Source organism: Protopterus annectens, chromosome 2.part2 (assembly GCF_019279795.1).
Source record: "Protopterus annectens isolate FY-2018-M chromosome 2.part2, PAN1.0, whole genome shotgun sequence".
Taxonomy (NCBI): Eukaryota; Metazoa; Chordata; order Ceratodontiformes; family Protopteridae; genus Protopterus; species Protopterus annectens.
The window spans coordinates 165,446,691-165,468,956 of record NC_056730.1 but is presented as its reverse complement, the minus strand read 5'-3'; the positions used below and the strand labels follow the sequence as shown (position 1 = coordinate 165,468,956).

Here is a 22,266-nt window from a genome sequence, read left to right as displayed (position 1 = left end):
ATAAATCCTTGTGCAGAATTTTTTTTTTTTAGTTGGTAGTTGTGAGGGGAGGCAAATAAATCTATGTCCGGGCATCCCCATTTCCTTGTTATCATGCTGAAGACTTGTGGATCCAGGTGCCACTCGTGGGGATCCATGAGGTTTCTGCTTAGGTCGTCTGCCAGAGTATTTTTCCTTCCTGGTAGGAATTGTGCCTGCAGGTGTACTTGGTAAGTCAATGCTGTGTCCCACAAAGTCATGGCTAGTCTGCAAAGAGGGTAAGAATGAGTGCCCCCCTGCTTGTTTATATACCACATGACTGTGGTGTTGTCCGTCTTTATCAGTAGTTGTCCTGGATGAAGTAGGTCCTTGAAGGCTGTCAGGGCATTTTGAACTGCTAGCATCTCTTTTTGATTGATATGTAGATGCATTTGGTTTGAGGTCCATGTGCCCTGAATGCATCTTCCTGCCATGTGGGCCCCCCAGGCATAATCTGATGCATCCGTTGTTAGTGTTTGCCTGGCTGGGGGTAATGTGAATGGCTGTCCCTTGTTTTGGTGACAAGCCTTTGCCCACCATCAAAACTCCTGTTGCAGGCAGGGAATGAGAGTAATCATAGTTTCCAGGCTGTGGCAATGTTGAGTCCAAACACTTTTTAGGTACCACTGAAGTTTCCGCATATGCAGTCTTGCATATGGAATTAGTAGGATGCAGGATGTCATGAAGCCCAAAGCCTGCAGAATTTTTCTTGCAGATAACTGGGCCTTTGTTGCCAGCATTTTGAAATAGGTAGTCAAGTTGCCTTTGTTTGTCTGGCGTGAGATAAGCCATCTGGGCAGTTGTATTTAAGCTTGCACCCAGGAATATTATCTCTTGAGAGGGTACTAGTTTTGATTTCTTTTCGTTGACTGTGTACCCTAGGCATGTTAGAAGTCTTTTCACAAACGCCAGATGCTGTAGAAGAATGCCCTTGTTCTCTGCTTGAATTAGACAGTCGTCCAAGTATGGATATATTTGTATTCCTCTTTGTCTGCAGAATGCAATTACTGGTGCCAGGCACTTTGTAAAGACCCTGGGTGCAGTAGATAAGCCAAAGGGCAGTGCAGAGAATTGGTAATGCATTGAGCCAGCCTTGAATCTGAGGTATCTCTGCATATTTGTCTGATTGGGACATGCAGGTATGCCTCTTTTAGGTCTAAAGTCACAAGCCAAGCTTTCTTGCCCAGCATGGGCAGAAGCTGCTGCAAAGTCAACATCTTGAATTTTGGTATATCCAGGAATGTGTTCAAAATAGATAAGTCCAGTACTGGCCTCCAGGCCTTATCCTTTCTGGGTACCAAGAACAGTCGAGTAAAATCCTTGTCCTTGCTCTTGCTCTGGTACTAGTTGAATGGCCCCCATGTCCATGAGGGATGAGACTTGTTTTTGTGCCTCTGCCCATTGATTTTTTGGCAGATCTGGCCAGTCGTTTGCCTTTGGCAGGGTATGGAAATGGAACTTGTAGCCTTGTAACACGATATTTAAGACCCACTTGTCCTGGGTTATAATGTGCCAATTTTGAGAAAAAAGTGCTAATTTTTCCCCCTAAGGGGGCTGCCAGGAGATAAGTGCTTGGTGCAGGCAGGGGGGGGGGGAAGTCATTGGGACTGTTTACTGAATGGTTGTGATTTGTCTTCTCCAACTTTGGAGGTAGAAGCCCCCCCATTGTTTTGAGCGGAATGAACCTTGTGCCTGGGATATGCCTCTCGGGCGTCTGGGTCTGCCCCTTTGAGGTCTGTCTGACACAGGAAAGGACCAATTCTTTGCTGACCAGTGTCTACTAAACCTAGGTGGCTGTACTTGTAAAAAATCTTTGACTGTTTGCATAGACTTAGCTTTGTCCTCCATTTTCTTTAACACCTCTTCTGCCTTAACACCAAACAAAGTATCATGCTGTAAAGGTGCATCTAATAATTTAACTTTAACATGATCAGGTAGATTTTGTTCCTTTAACCAAGCATGCCTTCTAATTACAGAACCTGTAACTGGAGGCCTCTAAAGAATCAAAACCACATTGCAAAGTATGCTTTCCAACTTGTTCAGCTGCATGCAATAAATCCAGCATTTCCTTGTTTTCTGCGCATTCAGAGTTTAACAACATTTTCTGTTTAAGCAATGCCATGACATGTTGCTGATATTTGAGCATATGAAACTGACAGTTTAAGGCCCTTATAGCCAAGGTAGCAGATGTGTAAACCTTTTTTCCCCATCTATCCAGTGCCCTAGAATCTCTGTCAGAGGGGGTAGTAGGGTTTTTTACAGCGGACGCATTAACTCCTTTGGGACCCTGAGAAATAGTTTCTGGGTCTGCAGCAGGGTTTTTAAAAAGGAATTTATGCAAGTCAGGAACCCTGTAATATCTGTCAGGCTTAACAGGAGCTGGTGGTAAGGAGTCAGGGGTAAGACTAGACTCCGAAAACACATCATCTACAATGCCTAACACAGGTGGGATGGCTAGTGGCTTGTGTCGAGGTAGTAACAGGAAATCCCTGAGCCTCTTTTTAGATTCTGAAAAATCTTGGCTCTCCCAGTGGAAAGGCTCCCTCATGGTATGTAAGGTTTCCCCAAAAGAATAGTCCTCTGGAGGAGAAGCTGAAGGTATAGATTCTTCAGCACCCAAATCCTCATAGGGGGGAAGAGAATATTCCTGATCAGAAGAGGAATCAGAAGAAATGGAAACCTGATCTGAAGATTCATAGTCAGTCTCTTGCCTAGGCCTCCTATCAGGAGGGGGATGGGAACCCCTGATCAAGTTAATCAAGTCTTCAGCCATTTTGAGCATCTGCTTTTTGGGCATGGAGGCCTGTCCAAGTGGCTCTTGGGTTTGCTTCTTTGCCTTTGAAGGTGCTTTAGTCTGCCTTTGAAGTCAGTTTAATGTATAGATGTTTAGGTCTGAATACACCCTCAGAAGTCGGTGCCTGCTCAGTGGCTCCGGACCCGGAATAGCATTCGAGGCTCCAATACCTTGAGTTTCCAGCGGCATAGCTGACTCCACGTGGAAGTCAGTAGCGGCCTGCGACTGTAAAGTAGTGGGCATCAGGGGCTGCGAAAGCGCCTCACTGAGAACCGGCGAACAGCTTAGGAGAAGCTTTGTCGTCGGTTTTGGGCCTCGGTTGTCTATCTTTTTCTTTTTTTTTGCGTTTTTTGTGAACTCCGGTAGTCGGATGGCTATCCGACGACATTTCTGGATAATTAAACCTGCGTCCAAAATAGTTTAATGCAAAATCATACCGACGCTTAATAGTGTGTTGGTTAAATCTAGCACAAAACTGACAACCTGAAACGTTATGGTCAGGGCCTAGGCTAGGAATACAGTAAGAATGAAAGTCCTTATGAGGTATTTGCTTCCCAAAAGAAATACAATTATTAACTTTCTCTGACATCGGTCTGGAGCAAGAAAAAAGTTTCCCCAACGGGGTACTTAGTTTTAAAGAAGACTTCGGATCTGAAACTCGAACTCGAAAATCTCAGGAGTCGGCCGAACGGCACTTGCGAACTGCTTCTGCTTCGGCCACCGCACGGCAAGAAAGACTAAAGAAAATGGCGTCGGCCGCACCTTTTATACCCCTAACGACGGACCCAGGACTTTGGAATTCAGGTCGACTGAGGGCAACCTGCCAGCAGGATTACCCAAATGTAATGACTGCAACAGTAAAACACGAACATTGGGACACCTACATTCTGAGAAATTTAATGTCCCTACTAAGTTACTTCTCCTTTCACAAATCCCAGAACTGGGATTTGAAAAGACAATGGGTGTTGAGACTTTAGATACCATTTTAACTTACAACAGTCTCATAGGTTGGTACTAGGCTATCGGCCCTAGGGCCTATACAAGCCTAGCCATAACAATTCTCTGGCTACTTCTTCCCACACTATTTACTTCCCTGGACCCCTGTCTCAGTAGCTGAACAGGTGCAGAAGGGTGTGGGTCCTAGTCCTACAGCAATTGGATTTATTTTCCAATATTGACACTGCAGTGCAGCATTATAGGGGTGTTGCATTCCTGAGTGTGCTATCCTTTGGATAAGATGTTAAACCAAATCCCCATCTGCCTGAGGTGTAATTAGCACAGGTGGATGTAGAAGATCCCATGGCACTTATCGAAAAAAGAAGTTCTCCAGTGCCGTGGCAAAATTTCCCTTAGTCAGTATGAATAACATCTCGGGTCACCCCTGAAAACAGGACACTGGCCTAGTGGGACTAAGCCAGTTAAAGTATAAATAAATAAATAAAATTACAAAAAATCCCTCTCGTGTGGAGTTTTGCACAAGGTATCATGAGAATCATGGAAGCCATTAGATTCCAAACATTGAGGTATTCCTCTGCTACGACAGCAGTCTGAGTGTAAAACCCCTGGAACAGAACCAAATCTAAACCATTTTTTTTCTTGTGGAAGAAAAGCTCTTTGTACTGAAGCATCCAGCTGGCACTGCAGAAATACAATCCTGTGTGACAAAGAATATATATTTTCTTAGAATCCCGGCTTGTGTAGGAGATCTCATACCCAGATGAGAGATTCCTAACAGCTTGAATGATACTCTGCAATGACAACAAAGTCATCATCTAAATATAGAAAAATGTGGATACCCTTTAGTCTGCAATGGACTACAACAAGAACTTGACACTTTGTGAATACCTTGGAGCAGTGGATATCCCAAAGTGTAAGGAAGAGAACGGATAATCTGATCCAGACACAGAAAACTGTAAGGAACATGTGAAATCTGGGGTCAATAGCAATATGATGATATGTATCTTTAAATCTAAGATCAATAGTGTGACATCCCTCCTCTGGGCCAGTAATCAAGGAGCCTGAATCCTCACCACTGACCCCAGTGAGGGATGTTCACTTGGAACAAAAATAGATACACACAGTATTTTGTCAGATGCAGCTCTCTGCACCAAGCACAATTTCCCTTAGGAGCACACAGAGAACACACATAGTCCAGGTGCTGGGTCCCCCCTCTCCCCAGGCTCCCAATAATACTCCCCACTGGCACAGCTGTAGACTTGAGTTCTCAGCTGTGTGTCCCAAACCAAGTCCTCCTCCACCCTCTCTGCAAAACCAGTTCTGTGTATCCCTGCTTCAAGTAGCTAACCCATACATGCTTTAAGATTCGATTCAGATACACAGACTCTCACACACCGGCTGGCACAGACTTGCTAGCTCTGCCCCCTTGGCCCAGAGTTAGATTCACTGCCACCAGCCAATGACTTTAAGGCTCTTACAAGGATACCCGATTATACTCAGTGAAATTTATACAAATACAATTGACAATGTTTGACTAATCCAGCAAGGCTTTCAGGAGTGGCCACATTGTCATCAAATAAATACAAGTACTCTCAAAGATTAAAATATTCTGAAAAGACCAGCCACAATGAAGTTTAAATATATTGTAACAGCATGAAAATATTTAGTATTTACAATAACCAGAGTTTCAATCACAGGAAATATTAAAAATAACACAGATGAACAGATTCACACAGCTAGTTAACTAATCTCACTATATTTTCCTGAATGATCTAAAGAATTACTATTCCCTGGTTACTTACTAAAGCAAGGCAAGATTAAGTAGGTGAGGGTTCCTTCTTTGTTAGGTTTCAAAAACTGACTGCCCTGAGACTTCTGTCCCATCTAGTATTAAAACATCATTGCATCGTTTGATTACAGAATGACATCATACACATCTGACATCTGGTTCCAATACTACCCCCTTTACTAGAAACTGAACCAGAATTTAGCACATGTGTTTCCATACACACAGAGCTTTGCTAAGATGTCTTATAGCATCTGGAAGCCATAAAACCATTTCAAAAACTCCTAATCTTCCAGGGTAACAATTAGTTCACCCCTGAGAACAATACACAGTAGGATTCCTAGTCCTGGCTTTCACAGACATTTTGTCTCTGGCTGCAATCAGAGCTGTAAGATACAATCTATGTGGCCTAAGCTAGGAAATTTAATTTCAGTCTACTTTTCAAAGTTAGCTGGACTGTGATTAACCTATTCTCTTCCATTATCCTCTGTTACAATACATTCAACAGTAACAATACAGTCTGACATACAGGTGTATTTGTTTTCTGTCCAGCAGGACCCACTATTGGTACATTTGTAACATAAGCAGCTTTACAAATACATTTTCAACACAAACAGCTGTACAAATCAGTTTGATATACAAATGACGTACAATTCTTTACAAAACTCCAGCTAGCTATGCTTACATATGTTACACATCCACTGCCCTTCTTCTCCTGGCATAGATGCCAACATCTCACATCATCACAACTAGGAAACTCAAATGAGGAAGAAGGGGTAACAGGTTGTGGCGTGAAAGCATTCTGAATCTGGGCACAATCAAAAACTGATTCAGGAAAAAGATTCAGGACTGGACTCAAGGAATTTTCTTTCTTTGGCATCAAAAACATTTTTGAATAAAATCCTTTCCCCTACTGAGGAGGAGGAAAAGCTTCTATTACTCCTTGAGACAGTACATGATGTACAACAGGAGGAAAGAGAAGGGATTGGTTTGCCGGATGATGGGGAATCCCCTGAAAAGTTGTCCCACTGCCATTTGTAACCTAGATGGATTGCGTTGAGGATCCATTTGTCTGAAACAATCTACTGCCAAACAAAAAATGTCAATGTAGGTTTTCTGGAAGGGGGTAAGGGACTGATGGGGAGAAGTAAGATCCCTTATGCAGACACACATTTTGCCTTGTTTGACTGTCCTTTGTTGTGGGGCTTCCTGCCTTCTTCTTGGGACCTCTCTACCATTGCTTTTTAAATGTCTGCTTACCAGCATTCTTCAGTGACTGCTTATTTTGTTTCTTTCCAAAACTGGACAAGTCAGCATAAAATCCCCTTGGAGAATTTATTGGAGGAGGGCTGAATGTGACAGATTCCCTGAATTAACTTACCTCTCTTGTCAAACTTTTTCATAACCTCTGCAACAGAGGGGCAGAAAATAATCTCTACACAAAGGAAAATTCAAAATTTCATTTGTGACATTTATGGGGAGTTTCTGATGATACAGCCAGTCAAACGTCCTCAAAACAGTAATAGTGGCAACAGCCCTGTAAGTACTATCTACACAGCCATACACATACTTCAAACTAAGAGTAGTGACCCAAAAAATAAAAGAAAGAAAACTACATAAATTAGATTTTTCCTCAGAAGAGAAAACTACAGACAAACATTCCTCATACTTTCATAATTCTCAGTATAAACATTACATGAGAGCCTGACAATTCAGAATTCTAAAAGTCAAAGTTACCAAAGCATACATTTTTCCCAAGGCATAGACACAAATCCATGCCATCTTCTTGCCCCTAGGGACCGTATAATGGGTAAAATTAGATTATATTGGCTAGGCTTGTAAGGGCTCTTAAGCGTTAGCCTATTAATCTCCTATCAAAGAATGATTAGAATTAACAAATTGCTTGGCAGCAGCTGAATTAACTAAAACGATAGCAGTTGTGTCAGGTCTAGGATTAGTGTATACAAACTTGAAAGACTGAAGGACTTTGTACATTCCTTCTGCTTTCTTATGGGCAGCAGGTTGGCTGTCAGGGAAACCACTGTGCGTGACAAACACTTCCTTCAGTGCTGACAGTACTAGGGGTTATGGTTCTGGAAATTCTAGTTACAACAAATCATAACAGTTTCTAAAGGACTGAGAAACCTTAGCATTTTCCTACTAAAACCTTAGTATTTTCCCACTGAAAACAATGGTTCACCTTGGATATAGTCTCAGAGAAAGATAATCCTTCCCAGGAAATTTCAGATACCACACTCTCCTCAGAATATGAATAAATAATCTGTGAAGAAAATACTGAATCTGTCCCTTCACATTCCCTTGCAGATTCCACTTCTTGAACATCCTTTACCAGAAACTGCCTTATAAGAAGGGTCAAGAGCCTACACACGAACCTCAGTCAAACCCAATAAATTACTCATGTCCAGAGAAACTGATACAGAAGTAACTAAATGTTTAGCTTTCTGTCTCTTTTTGACAAGAAAGAGATGGCAAACAGATGCAGTACTGCCAACAATAGCTTCCCCAGGGATGGGCACCACATTCTTGCCAGGCAGAAAAACACTCTTTTTTTCTCCCATGACTGACAAGAGTGGCTATCCCTTGCCCATTTATGGGACCCCAACAGGCACAGAGGACATAGATAACTCCTGGTCCACGGTGGCTGTATGGACAACACCTGAGATATCTGAAAAAAATGAGTGGACTAAGGAACCAGCTTTGGCCTGAGCAGAGTCACCAACCTGTGGACATGGCAAATTACCATCCAACCGACAGAACGGTAGCTTGTTCCATGGTCAAGATGATAAAGGAGCTTGTTTCCTGGGGAAGCTTAGCATCAATAGTCCGTAAAGCAGAAAAGTAGCAAAAGGTAACTTTTCCCATAAAAATACAATAAAAAGCATAATAAACACTTTTTCTATCTTCAGAAAGTAAAATAAACACAGCTTCTCAACAGAAAAAGCAGATTTAAGCAGCTTTTAACAACTTTTTACCACGTAAGTAAAATGAGCAGGCTCCCATTTAAAAGTATTAAATGTCATTAGACAGTCAAAGAAAATTCTTTTTCTTAGCTTAAAAGTAACTTTATCACAAAAAGTAAAAGTAATGCAGATGTTTTTTCCACAAAAGGGAACTTATCTGCTCAGCAATGAAACAGCATTAGCCAACCATCGATTCACAACAGCCTGCAAAGGAGCACTCTTCTCAGTGGCAGGAAAGCTCTGAAAGATTTGGCACCCAGTCCTGTCTTTTTAGACAGCTAAGCTCAAGCTGACTAAAGGTTTGACGGAGTGAAATGTGCCCTGAAGCTTTGGAAGCTGGACAGCTGTTATATCTATGCAGGATATAACCTATATAGTTTAGACTACTGCAGCAATGATAAAAGTGAAGAACACTTATCACTGACAGGAAGTTAGAGTGGACTGTGGCCTGCTGAGATTGTTACTGCTGTAAAGAGAATATGATGAACTATGATCATTACACCAATTATCGAATATAATGCGCCATTTGGCATGCACTTGACTAGGCACTTACAGCAGCTGCAGTGCCCTCAGAAGTTCCTCACAAAGAAAATACAGGGTGTAAACAACATGTCCTATGTGGATAGACTAAAAGTAATCCCCCTTTACTATGTCTCCAACCTTCTAGTGAGGGTGACCTATGCCTGACCTACAAGGCACTCACAAATCCAGTCCTGATGAAGCTGCTACACATATGCAAGTCAAACAGCATGAGCGTCACCCAATCTAGGAATTTAAACTTAGTGACTGAAACAAAACATGCTGAAGAGACAAGACGGTATGTGTGTCTCAGGGATTACCCCTTCTTTGGAGCAGGCTTTCTATTCATATTAAACAGAGTCCTTCCCTGACCCTCTTCAAATGTAACTTGGATCAATGGATGGGGAAATCGCAAATTCACACCTGGGGTAGTGCCTATGTCCCTTATGGACAGGGGCAATCTGTAAGATACTCAAGGCATAGACACAAATCCATGCCATCTTCTTGCCCCTAGGGACCGTATAATGGGTAAAATTAGATTATATTGGCTAGGCTTGTAAGGGCTCTTAAGCGTTAGCCTATTAACCTCCTATAAGCTAACAATGCATTTGCTAAGAGTGGGCATTGGTGTTCCTTTAGTAACTTGAATGCAAGAGTGTTAAGAAGAAGCATGGATGTAGCAGCAACTTGTAGACATTAAGCTGCACTGACAGTATAGGAATGATACTCTGATGGAATGGCAAAAGAAACAAACATTAGAATCTTATTTTCAGTTATCTGAAGTATGAACTAAAAGAAAAATCTAGCCAAGCTAGAGTTTCCACTGTGTGATTTCTTAAACCTCTTGTATTACAGGCACATCAAATATAAGCAAATGACCTTTTAAAGAATACAGGTGTTTCAGCTATATAGCAGTTCTGAATGTCTATGACTTTTTTTCTTTTGAGTATGTTAGGGACAAATTCAGACCAAGACAAACCTCACTAACCATGGACATGCATGTTTCAGCAACTTATGACCTCAGCAGTACAGGATAATTGGTCTGTTTGGCTAATCTTTAGAAACACAGGGTTGTTATATCTAGCTGATGTCAATAACTATTAGGGTGTCTGCAAATTATCCCAACTAACAAACTAAAACAATGAAAAAGGTTACACAGATAAACCAATCAGTAAAAACTAAAAGAAAAATCTAGCCAAGCTAGAGTTTCCACTGTGTGATTCCTTAAACCTCTTGTATTAGAGGCACATGGTATATATGCAAATGACCCTTTAAGGATACTTAAGTGTGTGATTTTGAAAAAAATTTACTAGTCAGTTTTGCATAGAATATTGTATCATGGACCCTAGGAATGGTTTTCTGCCAAGATTAAAAATGATAATGTGTTTTTACCTCCTCTGCTACAAGGAAACAAGGTGGTTCTTAGGTTATAATTTCTGCCTCACAGGTCAGGGGTTCAGTCTGATCATAACCACGGTCGTTTTGGAGTTTTCAAGTTATCTTCCTGCCCAAATGGATTTTCTCTAGGTGCTCCAGTTTTCCCAAACCTCCTCAAAACATGCTGACTAAAAGGCTGTGTAGACAGTCTATCTGTTTATGTTAATGTTCTATAAGAATTTGTTGCAATTGTTGCTGCAGTTACCTGGACATGTACTACGAAGATATGAATACAAATGGTGCATACTTTATGTAAAGACTTGTGGATTGTTGTTGCCATTCATGATGTTTAGTTTGCTGTTTGAAAAATCTGTTTGAATGCATGATGCAGCTTTCTGAAAATGTAAAGTGAAGTAATTGAATATACATAACTAAATAAGCATTGTGTTTTCTGCTGCTGCTTTCTCTTTAGGTCCCCTTCTGTGACTAAGCTTTATCCACTGTAGTCAACCTGGATAACAGGCAGAGAGAGAGGAAGAAGGAAAGGGAGAGAAAGAAAACAAGAGACAGAGAGAGATGGAGGGAGAGCCAGAGACAGAAAGAAATAAAGAGCACATACACACTGTATATAACTGGCTTAAGGGTTGCATCATTCACGTATACTCACCATGGTAAGCAGAAAGGACCATGAGAATCACTGCAAATGCAAAGATTAAAAGATGGCATAAAATTTTCCAGATCAAGAGAACTGTAAAAAAAAAAATAAATAAATAACTGTATAGTACACAGCAAGAAAATAATCAACAAATGATTCATTATTCAAAATACATGTTCTTACATGTATATTCTACCAACCACAAGTGAGAAGCAAACCTTAATCTGTAGCTTGCATAGAAATAAATAATTAAAAAGAAACAGCCATACTGTGACAAAAGTAGTCTCTGAAGCCAGTGCTAAAGGTTAAAAAACATATGTATTTTACAAATCAACACTAAAAATGTCATTTTTTTGGCTTTATACTTTTTTTGGGGGGCGGGGGGCTAAAACAAGTTACACAGTTCCCATTCACTGTTAGCTTTGCTTTAAGGCTCCTGTTTCTGCCACACTGCAGTTCACAGAACAAAACAGTACTTAACCAAATTAACAAACTGCACAGAATAACAAAGTGCTTCCAGCTTATAGACGTCAGCACACAAGCAATTCCTTACAGTGTCTGTGAGTTAATGGTAATAGCATGCCTTTTTTCCCCAGGCCAGAATACTCCTTTTCCAACCTCAGCAGGATCACAGAATCAATAGGACTCCTTCTTCATGCCACAACTCTCCTCCAATCAGGTGTCTTAGATGAGACTCATTCCTTTACTTAGGTGTCCTACTTGGGAATCCTCTAGAATATTTCACAAAAATCTACAATTTAACTCAACGAACTCCTAGCACTTGTAATCTATAACTAACAACAAGCTGTTCCCAATTAGTTACCTATGAAACCTGCCTCGCTCTGAGCTAGGGAATACTCTGTATTTCCACTCAATACTCAATTTCCAGAAAACAGCAGTCCAGTTCTTGTGTACACATCAGACAATGTCTTTAGTAACCTTACAGGTACCCTTCACCATCTCAAAATATATAATGTGGGGGATTTCGGGGTGCAATACATTAAATATTTTCTACTGTATGCTTAATGGATCAAATTTCATGAAGACTGACAAAGCTACAAGTCAGTCAAGTTCTCCAATTCTGCAGTGCAATATATTTTATTTATCACATAGATTTAGACCATTACATATTCCATTTCTGTTTTTTCTTAGTTTGGATTATCGATTCCCACACATTGCAATACTATGAAGTAAATAATTATCTTATTTGCCTGTTTGTGCACCAAACTGGTTTGTGCAATTTCTATATTTTTATGACATGGCTGTCTTCTAGATTGTTTTCTACTGCTTTTCAAGGATAACGTTTAACTTAATATGTCTTGATAACATTTCTTGATATGAAGACATGTCCAGTTGACCTTAATGGCAATCCCAGAAAGATACACCAATGGTATTGGAATTACCAAGCAGCACCATATAAAATCTGCTCTAAGACCCACTCTGCATCAAACAACCAAGCACATCCTTAAAATATGGATCACTTGGGTGAGTGTTAGGCATGTGAAGGAACCTGAGAACATGAAGCCTACTTTTTAACCTGAGCAGAAGAAATTAACAAAAATAAATGAAAGTGACCTTTTACTTGAAGGGTTTGGACAAGATTGTATTAGGGAGTATATCGGTCTTCTGAAGGGATCCATCTAGCATTTAGGGATCACAATTTAGACCTGTAGTGAAAGAGGGAAAGATGACTGAGAGGAAAAACAAAGCAACCTTAGGAATCTCAAGCTCATCTGCCCTTTATAGTTCTCTGATAACTGCATGTCAGCCTGTTGGAACATATCAATGTCTAAAACCCTGAGTGGGACCACCATGTAATATATATCAGCATATGATGGTATGCAGCCAAGGCTGAGTGCTCCCAGTATTGATGACGTGGCAGCAAAAGCCCAAATGTGAGGATCCACTGTCACGGAGAGATGTTGTCTCTATCAGTAGTACAAGACTTCACTTTGAGGGCTAACTGCACAAGGTAATTTGATTGTTCATATGCATCAGAGGCAGCACATGCTTTAGTTATGCAAGCTATACACAGACTTTATTGTTTTCATTAACTGACCCAGCAGCAACTCTGTATACAACTGTTGGAGAGGAGACCTTATTTGGCTTCGCCTTTTGATGGACCCAAGGACTGAAAATGTGTCCAAGTAGACTATCTACTCTAAATATAACTAGGTGAAACAAGAAAAACTGAGATTTACAAGCAGGTTACTACAAAATGAACACAGGTGGCTTTAAGAAAAAAAATGGCAGTCCTCAAAGAGTTGTGGATGCCTGCACAGTTTCCAGTCAATGCATTTTTCTTAGTATTTCCTTTTGCCCTTTTATTGCAATTTCCTTCAAGCTTCTACATCATTACAGGATCATAGGTTGGTACTAGGCTATCTGCCCTAGGGCCTATGCAAGCCTAGCCAGAACAATTCCCTGGATATTTCTTCCCACAATATTTACTTCTCTGGACCCCTGTTCTAGCAGGGCGACTGACATGATCCCCGGGGTGAATTTCCTATAGGTTCATAGGTTGGTATCCTATGTTTCAAAATATGATACCCCACAAAAAATAATTTCAGATTCTACCTTGGCTGAATATCTGGAGGTGTAATGTGCCTTGCGTTACTTGTTTTAGGAAGAAGTCTTTTTAAACTTCTATAAGGTTTACTGGTCATGATGCCTGCAGACCATCTGAGCCACTGGAGGAGGTGACGGAACACCTTATCCATTTACTGTTTATTATACAGTACTTGGCTAACAGAACAGTTTGTATATGATAAAAAGCATGTACTTTCATGCACATTCAGCGATAGCTCTTAAGGGAAAGTTCTGCAGTGGCAAAATAATGAAATCAGTGTACTGTATCAACCTTAAGAGTACCTATAAATACTGTCAAGAATAGGGTGCCAAGCCCCAAATACGTGGGCTACAAAGGAATAAGAGTTTTTCAGGACCTGAAGCTCCAGAAGACATCAATCGTAATGGTGTTAACATAGCTTCATAGGTTAGTACTAAGCTAACTGCTCTTGCGAGCCATTTTAAGCCTAGCCAATTATCCCTTGTGAGACTCAAACCCAGCACTTTGTGTTTGTGAGGCAAACACCTTAACCATTAGGCCACTACTGCCTTCTCAAAAAAAAATTTTCCTTAGAAGCTTCGGTTTTGTGAATCAGCAGTGCAACACTGAACCTTAAATTTCTGTTTCAAAATCACTAAATATTCTTTAAGAAGTCATGTTTTAAGACAACACTGTCAAAGAATTCTTACGTGGCCATAACACAACAGCAGACCTACCTGTTATACACTTTTTTCGCAGAGCTATTTTCATGCCAGAAAGAACACCTTGATTTTCACTGACTGTACTCTAGACAGCCAAAGTAAAAATACTCATTTAAAAAAGCAGTTAAACTAAAGTCTATTTAATCAGTGAGCAGTGAAGAGTTTGCAGTGCTTTGAACATCTGCAATGGCTGTCTGCATTTTAAAGCACAATTTTTCACTTGAAAATGTTGGGTCTGCTACACTTACACAGAAAATGAATCTCACTATAAAATGAAGCTCCCCTCATTACCTCCTGCTCTAAACATTACCGCTGCCTTTTGCCTTGACAGTTCTACAGCACAGTGTCTGTGTAAATTATCAAATGTTTTAAAGAGAAATTGCTTTCTATTGTGCTGCAGTCCAGCAGATGGGGACGAAATGGTTAACTCTACTGGGTGGAGTCACAAAAGCAACACTGACATTTTATCTAATTGAACAGGCCTTTTAATTTAAACTAAAAATCCAATAGCTTAATGACAAATTCTTAGATAAGACTTGGGGCTCACATTACAAAAAATTGCTCAATGAAAACAGCTAGAGTGGTTAGAGAAGAGGCCTTGGAATAATGTGTTGCTGTATTCTGTCATACAACACAGAAAGAAACATAGGATCATAGGAAGTTACTAGGCTATGGCCCTAGGGCCCTTACAAGCCTAGCCAAGTTCTTACCCTTATTTCCAAGATCAGCACCTACTGCCCCTGTCCAAGAGGGACACAGGCAGATCCCCTGGGGTGAACTTACGGTCACCCATCCAATCGTCCAGATTGCTTTTGAAGAGGGCCAATGAGGTGCCCTGTTTGACATGAAGTGGAAGTCTGTTCCAAAGTTGTGGTAACTTCTGGGAGACAAATCTGTCCCTCCAGCAGGTTTTTATTAATGTCAGATACCAGGTGAATGTCTATGGAGTGAGTAACCTGCGTACCATTTGACTTTTGGATATGAAGGATTTCCAATAATGCAGGGTCAGAGATTGCCTTATATGCAAGGCAGAGACCACCTCTGAGTACTCTGTATGAAACGGAGTAAAGTGACAGTGATTTCAAATGATCCTCATAGGACTGATGGTGAAGACACTCAGTTATTGGACTGATGAGGGAAGAGTACAGGGAAGTAACTTTTTTCTGGAGGAAATACCATTACTTACGAGATGAGCAAATGAGAATGCCTTTCTTACCTCTGTGGAGACATGGTGGTCAAAGGTAAGATTGCTGTCAACCTGTGTGCCCAGGTCTCTTATGTTAAATTTAACATATTTACAAGCAATCAGTTCTAAAAACATATGGAGAGAAACATAAGCCAAACACTGTAAAAAACTTTCCACCTGGAGTTCTCAGTGGAATAACTATTCAAAAATACTCCCCAGATTTGAAACAATATGAACCTAGTACTGGTATTAATGGTTACAAAAAATAAATAAAAAAAATAAAACAAAGCTGTCTGCTCGAACAAATTTCTTAAACTTAATAAATCAAGTAAAAATTTCAGGATATGTTGAATTTGCAGTTTCTTTATTAGTAAGCACATACGAGTGATCCATAAGACTTAATGGTTAATTCATTTAAGAACAATTACTTAAATAGCAGTTGATGTGGGAATGGTAAAGTTAACACTATAAATACAAATCAGTCCAACTGCAGTGCAACCCAACCCCCACTCCTTCCTTCCCTTAAAATAAAATAATAAAAAGGATCCAAACTAAAATTAAAGTTAAAATACCATACTATTTAACATTCCTAAAAATCTCTGTCCCGACATTTACTGCATCCCTATAAAACAAAAATCGTAATAATAAAATTATGTTTTCACCATATTAATTAATTTGTCATCTGTTAACTGGGTTAGTCCAACTGAACCAATTGCCCATTTTCAGTGGAGACCCCAGGAGAAAAGTTCCAACATACAAAATAAGAAAATGCAGTTTGTCCAAGTATTAACAAAGAAAATAATATGTATTACATGAAAATAATTTGAATAGACTAATAACAGCACAATTACAATCTTACAAAAGTGATCTGTAGTACTTACAGGCAGATAAAAATGTTTACATACTGCTGTGGTAAGACATTAGAAAAAGCTTGGAATTAACGAAGAGAATGTAAATAGGTGAGAGACAAGATATGGTGGATATTGCTTGTGCCCTCCGGGAGCAGGAAGCTTTTGGGAGAAGTGAGTATTGAATCATGTTACCAAAGGCGTTGAAGACATATCTGTTAGTAGTGTAAGCGGTAGTAAAGTGGTGTAAGGGGGGAAGCGGGGGGGGGGGGATTAAGTGGGATCTTAGCAGTGGCAGGAGCTGGCATTTAGGAGGAAATTTTTGAGTTTGGTTTTAAAGAGACTTGTGTTAGTAATGGTTCAGATGTTAAGGGGGAGCTTGTTCCAGGCCAGGGATATACTGTTTTTGTAGAGAAGTTTGCCATTGTTTTTGTTTGGTTTACAGATGTCTAGAAGGAAAGTACAGTTGTGTATACTTACCATAAATATAGATGTTAGAGTGTGTTCACTGTTGCAGTCATCACATTTGGGTTATCCCTGCCAGGGTAGCCCTCAGCTGGCCCGAATACCACAGGCTTAGTATTTCTGCGTTGATTGCCATCGCTCCAGGACTGATGTCAAGTCATCAGTAGAATAAAATAAGGCAGCCAACGCCATTACATCAGTTTTTCTTGCCCAAACTGTCAGGAGCCCCCAAGAGGGAGCTAGGTCATGGTGGAAGACCACCACCAGTAGAAAGTAAATACTCAAAGTTCCCTGTAAGGAGAGAGAGAGAGAGAGAGAGAGAGAGAGAGAGACAGAGACAGAGACAGAGAGACAAAATGGGGACGGAGGGAGGGTAACCAGGACTGCAACAGTGAATACACTCGAACATCTACATTTATGTAAGCGTACACAACTGTACTATGTTCTTCATGTTTCACTGTTGCAGTCATCACATTTGGGTTGATTCCCAAAGTTGAAGAAAAGGGTGGAGGCAGTCAAGAAGACTGGGGGGGGGGCTGGCTAGAATGCCCTGCAAGACTGTGGTGGCAAAGCCTGTCCTGGATTTGGAGAAGACAGGCAGGTGGTAATGCTTGGTGAAGGTATGAACTGATGTCCATGTTGCAGCCTCCAGGATGTCCCTGGTGGGGACCCCTCTGAGGAACACTGCAGAGGTGGAGGTTGCACTGGTAGAATGTGCCTGACCCCCTCGGGGGGAGGTCCCATGTTGCTTGTAGCAGAAATGGATGCAGTGTGCTATCCATTTTGAAATAGTTTGTTTGGATATGGCTTTGCCCTCTGCTTCTGCAGCAAAGCTGACTAACAATTGATCAGTCTTTCTAAATGATTTAGTCCTGTCTAGATAGAATTTGAGTTGTCTGTGCATTATCCTTTCCCCCTTGTTTTGTGGGTTAGGGAAAAAGGTGGGCAAATAAATGGATTGGTTGAGAGCCACACTGGACACCACTTTTGGCATGAAGGATGGGTTAGTCCTGAGGGAGACCCACTCAGCATGGAAAGTGATGAATGGCTCTACAGCCATTACTGCTTGTAGCTTGGATACTCTTCTTGCTGAAGTGATGGTCAGAAGCAAGGCCGTCTTCCATGAGTGAAACTTAAACTCTGCTGAAGCTGCTGGTACAAAGGGGGGCAGTGTGAGCTTTTCCAAGCTGGGGTAGGTGCTCTTCTGGGTGGCCTCAAGTTGTTAGCCCCTCTTGGAACTGTTTGATGAGAGGATGTGAGAAAAGAGGTGGTTCTGTGCTGAAATGAGCAGAGATAGCAGAGGCATGAATTTTAATAGAAGAAAAGGACAGACCCCTGTGTAGTAGGTCATCAAGGTAATCCAGGATGAGAGGTAGGGAGGGCTGTGCCATCCTGTCTCCCTTAGCCTGGATCCAAGTGCAAAACCTTTTCCATTTGTCAGCATAAGACCTTCTAGTGCTAGGGCATCTGGCCTCACATATAACATCTAGAACTTGTTTGCTGAGATTGGCAGCTTGTGCTGTGGTCAGGGAATAAGCCAGGCTGCCAGATTGAGGGTCTGCAAATGGGGATGCATGCATTCTCCTTCCCTCTGGGTCAGGAGTGTTGGGATCTGAGGGAGATGCCATGGTGGCAGAGGTGACAGGCTGCGAAGCAGTGGGTACCAGTGATGACATAGCCAGTCTGAGGCAATCAGGATTGTTCTCGGTTTTTCCTCCCTTATTTTGAGCAGTACCCTTGTAATGAGCGGTAGTGGAGGGAATGCATAGACAGAGAGGTCGACCCAGTGGGAGGATAGAGCATCCACTTTCCAGGCCTTGCAGTGAGGCTTCCTGGTGCAGAACTTGCTGAGCTGAAGGTTGGAGTGGGAAGCAAAGAGAGCGACATTCGGGGTGCCCCATTTCTGAGTTACAAGGGTGAAGGTTCTTTGGTCTAGCTGCGATTGCCACTCGTGTGGGTCCAGAAGATTTCTGCTTAAGTTGTCTGCCAGACAGTTTAGAAAGCCTGGCAGGAATTGTGCTAACAGGTGTAGTTGCATGGCTGAGGCTGTGCGCCAAAGGGTCATGGGGAGCCTGCACAGAGGGTAGGAGTGAGTCCCTCCCTGCTTGTTGATATACCACATCACAGTGGTGGTCTGTTTTGATCAGTAGAGCCCCCGGGGAGAGTAGGGGTCCGAGACCTGTCAGTGCATGCTGGACAGCTAACATCTCTTTTTGGTTGATGTTGTATTTGATGTGGGCTCCACTGGCCCTGTATGCACATGCCGTCCAGGTGTGCACCCCAGGCATAGTCTGATGCATCTGTGGTGAGGGGCTGGGTGGCATGGGGTTGTGAGAAGGGTAGTCCCTTGTTGTGGTAGAATGCTGCTGCCCACCAAAAAAAAAAGATCTTTCCTTAAACAAGGTATCATTGGTATAACAGTTTCCAGGTCTTGAGAGTGTTGACACCAAAGGCTTTTTAGGTACCATTGTAGTTTCCTCATATGGAAAGAGAAGAATGCAAGAAGCCATGAACTCCAGAGCTTGCAAGATTTTCCTTGCGGATAACTGGGGTTTGGTGGCTAGTTGAGAGAAACAGACTGTCAGGTAGGTTCGCTTTTCTGGTGTAAGGAATGCCATCTGGTATACTGTGTCCAGGCTTATTCCCTGGAATATAATTTTTTGGGTGGGTACTAGTTTGGATTTCTTTCATTGGTAGTATACCCTAGGGAGGTCAGAAGGTCCTTTACAAAGGTCAGGTGCATGAGCAGCTTTTCCTGACTGTCTGCCTGAATTAGGCAGTCATTTAAAGTATGGGATAATTTTTAATATTTCTTTGCCTGCAAAAAGCAATGGGGGGAGCCAGACATTTTGTGAATATTCTGGGAGCAGTGGATAAGCCAAAGGGAAGTGCAAAGAACTGAAAGTGCAGTGATCCTGCCCTGAAACAAAGATATTTCCTGCACGATTTCCTGATTGGGATGTGTAGGTAGGCCTCTTTTAGGTCTAGGGTGGCTAACCAAGTATCATTGGAGAGCATAGGTAGAAGTTGCTGGAAGGTGAGCATTTTGAATTTTGGTATCACCAGAAAGGTGGTTAGAATGGACAGATCGAGGATGGGGCACCAGGTGCCCTCTTTTCTGGGTACCAAGAAGAGTCTGGAATAGAAACCTTGGACTATCTGTTCTGCAGGAACATGCTCTATTGCCCTCATAGAGAGCAGGGAAAGGACTTGCTTTTTGGCCTCTTCCCACTGATTTGGGGGAAGATCTGGGAACCCTTTTGGGGTTGGTAAAGTGTGGAAATAAAATTTATATCCATGGGACACTATGTTGAGGACCCAGCGGTCGTTGGTAATGGCGGCCCAGGTGATTGCCTGGAAGGAGAGTTTTCCTCCTATGGGCAAGTGCAGGTGGGCAGAGGGAGGGGGTGGAAGTGGAAAATAATTGCGAGTTCTTACCACGAGGGGGTGGCTTAGCACTCCATGGTTTTGAAGAGGAGGAACTCCATTGCTTAGATCTCTGCATTCCCTGGGGCTGCTGTCTGGTGGGCCTGCTTCCCCAGGGTCTGGGCTGAGCTGACCTGGAGGGGGCAGGAAAGGACCAGTTCTTGGAGGGGCAATGTCTACTGAACCTGGGTGGCTGGACCTGCAGGAAGTCCTTAACTGTCTGCACAGATTTAGCTTTTTCTTCCATCTTTTTTAAGACCTTTTCTGCCTTGGTGCCAAATAAGTTGTCTTTGTGCAAGGGTTCGTCCAATTATTTGGATTTGACATGGTCTGGCAAGGGCTGTTCCTTAAGCCAAGCATGCCTTCTAAGGACAGAACCAATGACTGCTGCCCTGCAAAATGATTCTAGGGTGTCAAAACCACATTGTAAGGTGTGCTTAAATTACTTGACTTTCAGAATGCATTAACTCTTGTAACTATTTTCTGCACAAGCATGAAAAGATTGTATTTTTTGTTTGAGGAGTTCCATGTTATGTTGCTGAAATTTTAGCATACGGAATTGACAATTTAGTGCTCTAATAGCAAGAGTAGCAGAGGTGTATACTTTTTTACCCCATCTGTCTAATGCTCGGGATTCCTTATCTGAGGGGGTATGATTCTTGGCAGAAGTTGCTTTAATTCCTTTAGGCCCTTGAGAAATAACCTCAGCTAATATTGGAATTCGTGGACTGAGAGCGGAAATATCTAGCTACAATAAGGGCCCGACGATGTATAGTTCTGGCATTGAACAAAGCACAGACGTGACAGTGGCGGATGTTGTGATCTAGGCCTAAGCAAGTGACGCAGTAAGAATGAAAGTCTCGGTGTGGTATTTGCTTTCCACAGGCGAGACAATTGTTGACTTTTTCTGATATCGGTTAGAGCAAGAAAAAAGGATCCCCAACGGAGTACTTAGCTTTAGAAGACTTAAACTTCAATTTGGAAAACAGAAACTCAGGTAGCGGCCGACCGGCACTCGTGCAAACTGCTTCTGATTCTGGCTCCTAGGCAAAAAAGACTGATGTAATGACATCGGCTGCCTTATTTTTTACTACTGATGACCTGACATCAGTCCTGGAGCAGCGGCAACTGACACAGAAATACTAAGCCTCTGGTATTCCGGCCGACCGAGGGCTACCCTGGCAGGGATAACCCAAATGTGATGACTGCAACAGTGACACGAAGAACATCTGGTCAGAGCTGCTGAGAGTATGAGAGGGAGTGTAACGTGATATTAGGGAGGAGAGAGAGGGACAGCTTAAGGATTTAGATAGCAGAGAGTGTGTCATTTGCAACTGGGAGAGAAGCAAGTGTTGGGGGAAGTCACGCCAGCATAGCTGTTTTAGAGCAATGCAGTGATGTGATTTGTAAGGTTGATTACTTGCAAATCCGGCAACACTGTAATACAATTGACAGAGATTTGCTAAAAGGGTGGACTGTAGACGTGTAAAGATAGGAGAGGCATATAGCAGACAAGGAAGGAGGAAAGCCTGAGCTAGTGTTTGTTTTGCATCACGGGATAGGTATTTTTTATGTCTGTAGAGTAGGTCGAGTTTTTGATTTGTCTTTTTGATACAGTGCTGGATATGGGTATCAAATTTTAATTGGTCATCAATTATAACACGAAGGAACTTAATATGTGGGTCAGTTTATAGAATGGCGCTATCAAGAGAAGAAATGGTGAAGGTTGTTTTGAGGTGGGAGAAGTATTTGGGAAGGAAGAGTAGCAGTTTTGTTTTCTTGGGATTAAGTATAAGTTGATTGTTGGTTAGCCATTTTTCTATGGATAGAAAGCTATGTTGAGTAGTAGATAAGGGGCTAGAAAAGCTGTGAAAACAGGTGATAAGGGTGGAATCGTCTGTGTATTGTATAAGGGAGGAAGTTGTACATGAAGTCTGCTGTTGGTTGGTAAAAACAATGAAGAGTAGAGGGCCAAGAATAGAGC

At 41.8% G+C, this 22,266-nt stretch overlaps 1 protein-coding gene across 1 annotated transcript in view; it reads right to left on the bottom strand.

The window, feature by feature from the left end:
* Nucleotides 1-22,266, bottom strand: part of LOC122795580 — a 207,205-nt gene that overhangs the window by 37,243 nt on the left and 147,696 nt on the right. Inside the window, exon 7 of the mRNA XM_044063828.1 lies at nucleotides 11,100-11,180. Coding sequence (XP_043919763.1) covers nucleotides 11,100-11,180 — 81 coding nt within the window. The remainder of the gene's footprint in view (nucleotides 1-11,099; nucleotides 11,181-22,266) is intronic.